The following is a 12,526-nucleotide window of genomic DNA, read 5'->3' on the forward strand; positions in this document are numbered from 1 at the left end:
CTGCCAGCATTTCCTCTATGTCAGACACTATGATAAGTACTTTTCCTGCCAACCATTCCCCATCAAAGTGTTACAAGGCAGACACTTTAACTTTCCCATACTATCCATGGAGGTGCTGGAGCCAAAGGAAATCTAGTAACTGTCCACGCTGTCTGTGGTCACCCAGCAAAGGAAAAAAAAAAGGCCCTTATGTTTATGTAACCCCAGAACCATCTCCACTAAAAATCTCAACGTAATGTCTTAACCAAAAACAAAAGGTCTAAAAACACATAAAAAATTAAAACCAAATCTTATTAAAGAATGCTACTTCACAAAAGAACCAGAAGGATAGTGTGAGGCAGATTAGAGAATCCATTAGAAAGTAAGATCATTTAAAGTCTTTGGTTACCAGTACAAAACCAGGAGCACTGATCAATAGAGCAAATGGGAAAGTCCAGAAATGGAATGCAGTGCTCTTTAAGACGTAATACGTGAATCGAGTTCTGCTAGTTCATGCCCATAATCCTAGCTTCTCAGAAGGCTGAGATATGAGGATTACAGTTCAAAGCCAGTCCTAGCAGAAAAGTCTATGAGATTCCGTCTCCAATTAACCATAAAATATGCTGGACTAGAAGAATGGGTCAAGTGGTAGAGTGCCAGCTGTAAGTGAGAAAGCTGAGCGAAAATGTGAAAGCCTGAAAATTCCAATCCTGTATCAGCACACACAAAAATAAATAAATGACATAAAGTTTAATAGATGATAACACAAACTTATTACAGTTAAAGTGTAGGAAAAATTAATAAGTCAAATTGTAATAACTGGATAACTTCTTGGGGAAATAATCAAGTTAGATTAATATTTTTATACTCTACACAAAAATGTCCTTCACATGAATTAAAAAACTAAATTAAACATTTGAATAACAGAAAAATAATCAGGAGATGGAATAGAATATTTATCTAATTTGTGAAAGAACAGTAACTTCAGCTTTGAAGCATTGGAATAAACCATGAAGGGAAAGACTGACAGATTTGAATACATGAAAAATTTAAAACTTCCATATAATGGAAAAAATAGCAAGAAAAAATAAAATGAACATTATTCTAGGAGCAATATTTGCATTTCACAGGACAGAGAAAGCTTTAAAACTCAAGCTATCTCTATCCTCAATCAAGTTTATAAGGAAAACATCAGATCTCAAAATATAAATATGTAACATAGAAAAAAGCTAAATAAATAGAGAAACATAATCAGCAAAGAAAGTAAAAAGGGTATTCATCTCACACACAATTAGTATGAGATATAAAAAGCAAAATCCATCTGAGATAGATTTTCCTGTCTCTAAATGGCTCACTCACCTTGCAAGTAGCACCCATGTCCCAAAGTTAGACTGAACGCCATGGTTTTATTGCTTCTTGGATTTGCAAATGTTATTCAAAATTAATCATGCTCAAGTCATGCTAATTTGCATAACTCAATAATGTGCATTTTGAGCACTGTAAATTCTAGAAATAAGAACAGAAATGAGCTGGGCACTGGTGGCTCACACTGTAATCTTAGTTACTCCAGAGGCTGACATATGAGATTACAGTTTGAAACCAGCCAGGGGAGACAAATCAAAGAAAACTTTATCTTCAATTAAACAGAAAAAGAAACAGACATAGAGGTGCAGCTTAAGTGGTAGAGCACAAGACTTGAGCAAAAAAGCTGAGTGAGAGCACAAGGCCCTGAGTTCAAGCCCCAGTACTGACACACGTAAGAATAGAAGTGAATGAGCATGAAGATGTTCACCAACCACTGTATAGGATGACAAAATGCAGGAAACCACCTGCACACCTCAACTATGGAGACAATTTTACAACCCAAGATACAGATTGTTATATAGTGAAGATGTTTTAACTTTTCTATACGTGAGCATAGTCCAACAGGTGGAGAAACAGTGAATTGATTGGAGGATGGTAATAGTATTTAAGAGAAAAGCATGTTATTATTCTTGTCTAATCCTAGACATGTTTATTGATTGCAGGAAGCAGTATATTAGATGATAAAGAGTGAATATTTGGGCTGGAGAAAGGAGAGAAGAGGCAGAAGTGGGTGAGATTTGGGTGGCATGAGGTCTTGAACAGTCAGACACCCCAAAGGTAGTTTCCTCAGACCAGGCCAATTTCCTCTGCTGTGAAGACAAAGAAAAAGGTGCGTGTTTGATATGTGAGATGGAAACATCTAGCTCTGTGAGAATCCCTTGCACCTTCCAGGTCCTCAGAATACAGGGATCCTGACAGTTGTTAGACTGTGGCTGAGACATTGTCACAGCACCTGCCCAGTCTGCATTACAGGGTCATTTTGCATCAAAGAAATCAGGAGCAGAACGGCCAGCAGGGGGCAGGCTGGGCACTGGCAAAGGAACTTCAAAGACAAGAGGGGAGGAGGGGGAAGCTTTTTGTTCCTCAGTGCAGGGTCCATTCTTCATTTTGCTACAATAAATACTGCACTGAATCCAAAGCAATTTCCTTAATGGCTATGTTGTGGGGATGAATTTTACTCCATAAAGTCAGGTGTGCAAGAAATGTCCCAGTATTTGATTTCCATTAAGTAAAATCAAACCCAACCTCCAGTCACCATCCTAATAGGCAAGGTTCAAAGTCAGGAAAAGCTAGCTCAGTCATAAATTACAGCACCCACAGCACCATGAGGCAAGCAGAGGTCTCAGGTTGAGGCGGCAGATGGTTCCTACAGTGGAATTCTGACTGGCTACTGCTTTGGCAGGAGGGATATTTCTCCTTCCTCCCCTGTGCTGCAGCTCAGCTGAGCTCTCTATGGTCTCTTTCCAGTTCATCATATGTCTTCAGAAAATCAAGGAGGACCACCTTCTTTAAGCCATGCCAACCTTGGGATAGGTTTGGAGCCTAATGCCACTATCTCATTTTAGGGATGGAGGCAGTGAAAAAGATACTTTTGCTCATTGGCTGGCACTCCATCAACTGAGCCACACCTCCAGTGCCTTAAGGTTAATTTTCAGCAGTTTCTTCTGAAGCCAGGAAGACTAACAGAAATAAAAGAGAGACACCTTTTAACATCAGAAGAGTAAAATAAATGAAAGAAACAAAAGATTTTAACGAGGACATCTGTACTTTTCAGGAGAGTTAAGGTTACTGCATATGGACAAAATGCCCCTGACAATGTTAAAGGCCTGAAAGCAATACTAATAAATAAAAGGATGAGTAATAACCATTTTAAAATGTGTTCTGTGTGTTTTGGAGTTGTTGAACACAGTGTATGACTCACCTGTATATGCATATCAAACAGGAATTTCTGTGTGTGTGTGTGTGTGTGTGTGAGAGAGAGAGAGAGAGAGAGAGAGAGAGAGAGAGAGAGAGAGAGAGAGAGAGAGAGAGAGAACCAAGACTGGGGTCTGGACACTGTCCTTTAGCTTTTTCACTCAAAGCTGATGTGCTGCTTGAGCCCCACTTCTAGTTCTGACTTTTCAATGGTTTATTGGAAATGAGTGTCTCAGATTTGTCTGTCTTGGCTGGCTTCAAACTCGGATCCTCATCTCAGCCTCCTGAGTAGCTAGAATTATAGGTGTGAGCTACTGGTGCCTGGTACTGTTAGAATTTTGTTGGAACTTTTTGTGGTCTGAAAAGTTAAAACTCATGGCGGTACATGCCCCTGAGCCAAATGGAGCCCCCAGCTTCTTAGACAGAATCACAAGGGGTCACATCCTGAGGAAGTGTCTGAGTGGCTGCTGGAACCTTACTTGAGAATGACACATGGCAATACTAGTCACCACTGGAATGTAAGCAAATTCTCCAACTGGAAACAACACAGCTTTCTATCCTAGGTTATCATGGTGTGAAATAAGAGCACTGAGCATTTGCAAAGTACAGGAAGTTCATTACTTAGGAACAATTCACATTCCAGGCATGAGCAGGACAAGAAGACTCCAAATGGCTTTCAGAAACATGTGATATAAAAGGACCCTCTGTCAGTTAGTTGTTACAGTTTAACAAAATGTGTATTAGAAGTTGAAGCATGTTTGTCAGAGGAAGGTGAGGTCAGAGGAAGGAAAAAGGGAAAATGTAGAGATGATGGGTGAACATAGTCATAATGTTCAATGTCCATATGTGAAAATGGAACTAGGTGATTTGAGGGAATGATTGGAGCCAGGATAAATAGGGGAGAATGGTGGCACTGTACTCATACATTAATGTTGAAACCCCTTGTACTTCTACTTAAAGATAAAACAATTAAAAAGAAGAGCTTCTGTACTAGGTTCTCTTTAAAAGAAAAATTTAAACCAGTGCAGCTTGCAAGTGCCATCCCTAAAAACAAGATTTTTGAAGAATATACTATAAATCACATATCTCAAGAGTTAAAAAGTTCTTCATTAAATCTCTGCAAATGACTACAACTTTACAGAAACTATATGTCTTTAGTCCAGAATCCAAAACTGAGTGATTGAGCTATAACATTATTGTAGATGATTGAAAGAAAATCAGAATTCTCAAAGATACACAGAAGCTCATAATTTTTTTTAATGAATGCACACATACTTACACCCAAAGAACCCAGAAGACATTATGCACAAGTCTACCATTAGCTGAAGTGACAAGGAACAATCAGGAAATGAGTGGAGTGTAGCAATGAACTATGATCCCCTCCCAAAGTCTCTAGAAACAGCTTGGACAGGCTGAAGCGTCCCACGTCAGCAGGCTCATCTTCAAGAGCCATTATTCAGAGACCTGTCAGGAGAGCCCTAAATCCTCTCTAGAGATACCTGGGATATCATATTAAGTTTTATCACCCAATAAGCAATAAAACAACAAGTACATCAAGTGGGCTCTGAAAGATTCATTCTTCCTCGGCTATTGAAGAGAAAGAAGCTAGTTATAAACGACTAGTATTAATCACAAATCTGCAGGTCAGTAAATAAAGCTAAGTTGAAATGCTTGAGTACAAAAAGATGCCTTGTAATACTTTGAAGAATGTAAAATTTGCTGCCCACCTGTAGTTCTACCTATTTATGAGGCTGAGATCTGGGGATCAGTTTGAAGCCAGTCCCAGCAGGAAAGTCTGTGAGATTCTTGTCTTCATTTAACCACCAAAAAGGCAGAAGTGGAGCTGTGGCTCAAGTGGTAGAGAGCCAGCCTTGAGCCACTTTAAAGGTAAAGGACAGTGCCCTAGCCTTGAGTTCAAGCAAAAGTATAGGCATGAGAGAGAGAAGACAGAGAGAGACAGAGAGACAGATAGAGAAGGGATGAAAAGCTACATACTATATCTGGAAGTACATATGAGAGAAAATGACTGCAAATTGACTGGTATAATATAATCATGGTCTCCAAAACAGACACTCCTACAGAACTACTAAAAAGGATTATGTCTTAATAATTTAAAAATTGCCCTTAAAATACTTACTTGGTTATTGATTTTCTTTAGAAAGTTTTAGAACTTTTTATACTCTGGTTATTAATTCTGTGTTCGATATATAGCAGGCCAAGATTTTCTCCCATTTTACAAATGTCTTTTCATTTCAGTGACTACGTCCTTGGCCTTATGGAAGCTTTTTAGCTTGATGTAATCTCTGTTAATCCTCACTCCTATTTGCTGACCTCTACTCAGGAAGTTAGGTCTTTTAGGTCTTTAGGTCATCTTCTATGTTTTTCCAGGTGTTTTTTTTTTTTTTTTTTTTTTCAATTGTTGGGAGCATATAACCAAACCAGTAGCCTTTGCCAAGGGAAGCACACAGGCAGCTATGACTTTATTGGCTCAATAACCCTACATTTTTCTTATTATTTTACAGTGTTTTCATAAAACAAATGTAAACTAATTGCAAAGAAATGTAAAAGAAAGCGAAATCTCTGTAATTTTGTCTCCAGAAACATGTTGGTGTGGCATGTGTTCTTAATTTAAGCATATACAAAATATTTTATATGTATGTATATATCTTTAAGTATATATGCATATATAAACAATTTTTCAAAATTCATATACTGAAGTGGCTATTACATGTTTTTTAATTAGTGATATATCTTCATATATTAATTTATAATGGAATTTTAATTGAACACTATCAATTGGTACATAAATTATGTACTAACATCTAACCAATTTCTCATAGTTGAAGAGTTACTTCAGAAATGTTTGCTATTTTAAATAATAATTATGGCTCTTATCCCATGGCCAGTGTTTGTCAATGGAGAGTCAACCTTGCCAGGATTTTGGTTTTCACAGTGTTTGGGGTTGCTAATAATATTTAGAGGGTGGAGACCATGGATACAAACAATCCTGAACCTGTGGAGCTACGATGATCCAGGAAGCATGGTGCCATGTGCTGCCCACATTGAGACATTCCATTGGAAATACATGAGATAAAATGCCTGATAACAAATATTCAAGCCCAAATGCTTTATGCCCAGTGTGTGTGTATGTGTGTGTTTGTGTGTGTGCGCACGTGTACTGGAATAAAGGCTTGAACTTAGGCCTTCATGCCCTTGCTTATCCTTTTCACTCAAGGATGGCACTCTAACACCTCTGTTGGGGTTCAGCTTTGGACTTGAGGGGGAAGGGCATTGGAGAGCGGGCCCTAGACGCCACCCTTCCCCCAGCCCTGGGGAATGCAGAAGCAGGCCACAATTCTCTGGGTCCAGAACCAGAAGAACCGGCTTTGCAAACAGCCCCAAACTTTCTCGACAGCCCATGTGCCCCCCAGTCTCGCGGGTTTTCACCCCTGGCGTGGCGCTTTCCAAGTGACGTTAGCTCATGAGGGGGTCCTATGGCAAGCTCGCCAGCCTATCAGCGCTCTGGACGAACACCCTTCTCTTGTCCCTTCCTACCATTTCAGCCTTTGCCCCGCCCTAATAAATCAGATTGCTCACCAAGCATCTCCAAGATCCGCACACACCTGGCTTTCTTCATGGGTAAGGAGGTGGGTAAAGCGATCTTGTACAGCCCCATGCACCTGAGGTCTTTCCTGAGCCCCCCCCCACTCCACCCTGGCCTTACCTGCGGTCGGGTGACCAGGGGAGAGGGTGAGAAAGGGAGCTGTTAGAAGAACAGCAGAGCCTTGATCCCCGGGCCAGGGGAGGCAACCCGAGCCCGGCACACCTCCACTTCTGGCTTTTTGCTACTTCTTTGGAGGTAACAGTCTAATGGATTTGTCTGCATAGGCTAGCTGCAGCTGGGATCTTCAGATATCATTCTCTTGGATAGCTAGGATTAAAGGTTTGAGGCACCACTTATGGGTGCTCATTTTAATAGAATTCCTGACTACCATATTAAACAAGAGAAAAGTTATTTTCATCAGAGCTTAAACAAGATTCATATACCATTTTTGGAAATGTTATCTATAATATCCCAACATTCTTGTGATTTCCATCACCTTCTTAGAACAATCTGTATTTGTAAATTACTTACATTCACCATACTTCTAAGAGCTTATACAGGGATCTTACCACCTCCACAGCTTCCAGTATTGTCATGACTGAGCACTGAGTAAACAAATGTATAGTTTTATTATAAACTGATGGTTCATTCATATTACATGTAAGATCTTAAATGAGATCTTCATAAAATCATGTGGACAGGTAAGTCATATTTTCTGCCAGTTTCATTGTAGGAATGTAGAGGGGATACTCACTCATACTTAGTGGTCATTGGATCTGATGAGGTTGAAAATGTCCACAGCAAAGAACAATAAGTCATTCAGAGAGTTTGGGCAGGAAAATAAGAAGGGAGTAGAGATGCAGGTGGAAATGCACAAAGAAGAAAGCAAATGAAAGTGAGTGTGTGTGTGTGTGTGTGTGTGTGTGTATGTGTGTGTATGACTTGGCTTTTTTGCTCACAGTTGACAATCTACCATTTAAGCCAGGCTTCTCCTTCTGGCATTTTGCTAGTTAAGTGGAGATAGCAGTCTCTCAGGTAGATCTGCATGGGCTGGTTTTGGACCTCAATCCACATATTTCAGCCTCATGATTAACTAGGACTATAGGCACGAGCCACCAGCAACTGGTTAATAAAAGGGCTTCATTCCTCTGGCAGACCAGGAAAGAGACAAATACAATTGGAGGCGAGAAATTTTTGAAGACCTGAGTCCCATAATACCAGCAAAGAGTAGGAAGAAGGGCATTTTTGGAGGACATTTAAAGAGAACTTACTGGAACTTGAGGAGTAAATAGAGTGTTTTAGAGTAACTGTCTTGGATCATCAATGCAGAGCAACTGTGTTCCCAGAAAGGCATACATGTGCGTGCACGCGCACACACACATTTACACCATCATACAGTCCAGATTCATCACCAAATTTTCCCTCTCCTCTTCTGCTGGTAGACAAGATTTATCCCAGCACTATGTCTGAATCTGACACCTCTCCCTGATGCTTATCTCCATTGAAGGGGCAACTCTTCTTCAGCTTATTTATTTGTGATTCTCCACCCAAGATTAATCCCAAGATAAATTTCAAGTGTGCTTTAAATATACTCATGTTTATAAATCATATGCCAGTATTCTCACACCAGAGATCAACAAAAGATATGTTTATATTGACCTCGCCTTTGCCGAATTCATAAGCATACACAATACACAGAGAAAGAGGAAAAAGAAATTTAAACTTGAGAAGCAACAATAGTTTGCAAGCAGCATACACTCGTGTGTGTGTGTGTGTGTGTGTGTGTGTGTGTGTGTGTAATAGTACTAGAGCTTGAGCCATGGCCTGGGCTCAATATCTTAGCTTTTCCACTCAAACCACTGTTCTACCACTGGAGTCAAACTTATATACTTCCATTTCTAGCTTTTTGCTGGTTAATTGGAGATAGGAGTTTCACAGACTTTTCCACCCAGGCTGGCTTTGAATCATGATGCTTAGATCTCAGCCTTCTGAGTAGCATACAATTTTACTAATTAGAAGCAGCCAGAACAATTAAAATTGTAAAATGGCAACTAAGAACCATAGTTCTAACTTACAGTAAAGCACTTCCAAGATGAAAGGGTAGGTAATCATGTATTAACTTTAAGAGAAGAAATGTTGGCAAATAATGGGATCAAGGGGGAATATCACCATCCATGTTTGATTTCAGTTAAGATGAAAAACATAATATGTGTGTTTTCTGATTTTAGCTTATATATCTCATCCTCAATTTCAGATTTTTCTAAGATTAGAAAGTAAAGGAATAGTGAGTCAAAAATATCTCCTAGTATCATAAAAGAAGGTACGCCTGCTGCTGGTAGCTCATGCCTATAAACCTAATTACTCAGAAGGTTGAGATCTGAGGATCAAGGTTCCAAGTCAGCCCAGGTGGGAAAGTCTGTGAAACACTTATTAACCAGCAAAAGGCTGGAGTTAAGCAAGGGGGCAAGGTATTGCGTTCAAACCCCAGTACTAGCACAAAATAAAAACACAAACAGAAAGCAAAACCCACCATAAAATTCCAATCTAGTCATAGCACTGCAGCAGTACTGAGTTCGCAGAACTCTAATACCACATACCTCTTTGCCTTTCTTAGTCAAAAGAGTGATTTCTATCTTGTTGAGGAAAACGGCAGCCATATCTCCTTGACACAGTCTCTCCCCCATCCCCACCAAAAAAAAGTCAGCTTATTCCATCAAAGTGAAAAGTGTACTTTTAAACCTCACCACTAAATTCTCACATCATCCTCTTGCTGCTTCCTTTCATGGGTTGCTTACCATCTGAAACGTATTCTCAAGTACTCTCTGATTTGTATCGTGTGATAAAAATGCAAGGCACAGTCAACAACTGAATTAACTTCCTGACATGGTATGCAAAGACTTGGCTAGGCCTGGGTAAGGACAGAAGGTAGAATGTTTATATACTGATCCTCTGGGGTGTTACCATGTAGGACAGTTAATGAATGCACTGGAAGAAACAGAAAATGACCTGAGGCTGAGACTGTAGAGGTGTCCACAGCTTAAAGGCAATGCTTCCTTCCTCTATTAGGTTGTGGCCAAAAATGCCAAGCTGTTTTCCATGAAAGATAAAGGCTGTGTTCCCTCATCTCACTTGCCATGAAGTCCTTTGACCCTGTGGTCTTTGACTCACACTCCTTAAACCTCTGGGTTTTCATATCATTCTTAGAATCGACTTCTCAATTGCTCCTCACTGGCAGCCAAGTATCTGTGCAGACTCTAGTGTCATACTTGAGGCAAATATTCCTTCTCTCCACTTTGCCTGCATGCTGGCTTTCCTTCCACTTACTAGTATCTTGTGATATCCTGTGACTCACTGCCCCCTGGGTGGGAACATCTCAAGAGAAACCAAGTTCTTTTGCTGTTCATGTCTCTAGTGTATACATTAGTAAGCACTCAGTAAAGGCTCCCTGGTCTGTCCTTCAAAAGGCAAATAACAGGACTATCAACTACAAAAGCTATAAAAATAATTACCTCTAGACTCTGGTGGCTCAGACCTGTAATCCTAGCTACTCCAGATGCCGAAATCTGAGGATCATAGTTTAAAGCATGGGCAGGAAAATCCTTGAATCTCTAGCTACTCACCAAAAAGCCAGAAAGTGGAGCTGTGACTCAAATGGTAGAAAGACAACCTTGACCAACACAGTAAGATACAGTGCCTAGGCCCTGGGTTCAAGCACTAAGATTGAGCACGCACACGTGCACACATGCACGCACGCACACACACACACACACACACACAATTTTTTTCTTCCATTGAGGGAGAGAAGGGAATTGCAAGACATAGCTTTTACTAAACAAGGGAATGGATGTTTTAGTGTTTATATTGGGGGAGAAAATGCAGCAGATAAGAGGTTGCCTAACTAATGGCAGCAGCCCATCACAAACTCTCATGCTACAGGTCCGGGTCACATATCCCCATGGGAGCCTTCAAGTTCACTTTCAGTTCATATTGTGTTCATACTGCAGGGACAGAGGGTCCAGAGTGAGACTCAGGAGACTTCACAGGCCTTGGAACTCCAGCTGGGAGGCAAGGTTTTGGCTGGCTGAGCCACCTGAGGGAAGGTGTGAATGAATTACAGAGGCTGGGCTACTCTGGACTCTGGACTGCCACTCCACCATGACTGTGCAAGCCAACAGTGCTAAGCACATTTGTTCACAGATCAGATGAAGTTTCTTCCTGGCATATCTCCTCCACTCTTTCCTCAAAAAGTTTTATTGTAAAGGTGATGTACAGAGGAGTTATAATTACAGTTAAGGTAATGACTACATTTCTTTGTGAAGTGTTACACCCCTCCTCATTTTCTCCCACTTACCACCCCCATTTTCCTCCTCACCCCCAAGTTGTGAAGTTCATTTCCAACATAATGTCTAGTGAGTATCACTGTTGCATTTGTTCACCCTTTGTCTCACCATTTCTGTGATTCCCTTTCCCTGCCCCAAATCAGATAAACTTATATATAAGACAAAGGGTGCTAAAATAAAAAATAGTCACAACAGGGAATAAACCAAGGGAAAAAAGAAAAAAAAGAAAGAACTGCAAACAGTAGACAAAAAACTCGTTTGCATTTCTTAGTGTTCATTTTAATAAGCATCATTCTGTATGATTATATGCACATAGCTATTGTGATCCTCTGCTAAGAATATCCTAGACATAGTCAAGTTATTACAAATGAGGGAAACCATGCAGCCTATGTTGCTTTAGGTCTGGCTTACTTCACTTAATATAATTTTTTTCGAAGATTTTCTATTTCTTTATAAATGAGGCAATGCCATTCTTTCTGATGGAAGTGTAGAATGCCATTGTCCATATAGCATATAGACCACATTTTCTTGATCCACTCATCTATCAAGGGGCATCTTTGAGTGTAAGATGTAGGTCTTTTTTTTTTTTTTTTTTTTTGGTGAAGAGGATAGAATTCCACCATCAGAAAAGGTGTCTGAGTTGGACTTTTAACATTATTCACAAGTGAGGTGACACAATACTTGCAGAGACATGCCAACAGAGCTGAAGCAAGCAAATATTCGTCATACACCTATAACCTACTTGGGTCCTGTGACAAGATGTCATATTCTGACATGCACTGTGAATTAGACTTAACACATTCTGAAATTATCTTGTAACCAGCACAATTGTTTTGTTGTGTCCATATCAAGTGTGCTAATTGGTTAGATGGAACCCTCATTTACAGCTGTTATACTTGTGATCATTTCCTACTCAAGCAGAAGGCAGCTTTCTAGTACTGTAAGAGGCCACCCCCAGTACAGAATTTCCCACAGTGAGTCCATCTCATCAAAAGGGAAAACACAATGCATGTTACTCACCAAATTAAGATTCTCCCAGAATTGAGGTCCTTCTTCCATTTCTCTAAGGCTTGGTGGAATGTACCAAAAGCAAACATTGGTGAATTCAGGCTGAGGATGAAGAAAATAATGGGAAAGTTGTTTTGTCATCCCAAGATTCATTTGAGAAAGCAATTAAACCCTTAGTCTCTCTAAAAGTTATCATGTGTCTCTAACATTGATACCACATCAGAATCCTATGGAGTCTGCACCCATTCTGCCTAAATTTTGATAAAAGTTTATTATTTTTTTTCTTTATCATTTGCACTTCAATGGTTCTCTTCCC

General features: G+C 39.9%; 1 protein-coding gene across 2 annotated transcripts in view; it reads right to left on the reverse strand.

Moving 5' to 3' along the window:
- The window catches only part of Gadl1 (glutamate decarboxylase like 1), a 176,460-nt gene that overhangs the window by 40,833 nt on the left and 123,101 nt on the right, over positions 1-12,526 (reverse strand). For both annotated transcript variants that reach the window (XM_048348605.1, XM_048348606.1), the window contains one exon: positions 12,223-12,312. In XM_048348605.1, the coding sequence (XP_048204562.1) occupies positions 12,223-12,312 (90 nt within the window). The remainder of the gene's footprint in view (positions 1-12,222; positions 12,313-12,526) is intronic.

Source organism: Perognathus longimembris, chromosome 6, assembly GCF_023159225.1.
Source record: "Perognathus longimembris pacificus isolate PPM17 chromosome 6, ASM2315922v1, whole genome shotgun sequence".
Taxonomy (NCBI): domain Eukaryota; kingdom Metazoa; phylum Chordata; class Mammalia; order Rodentia; family Heteromyidae; genus Perognathus; species Perognathus longimembris.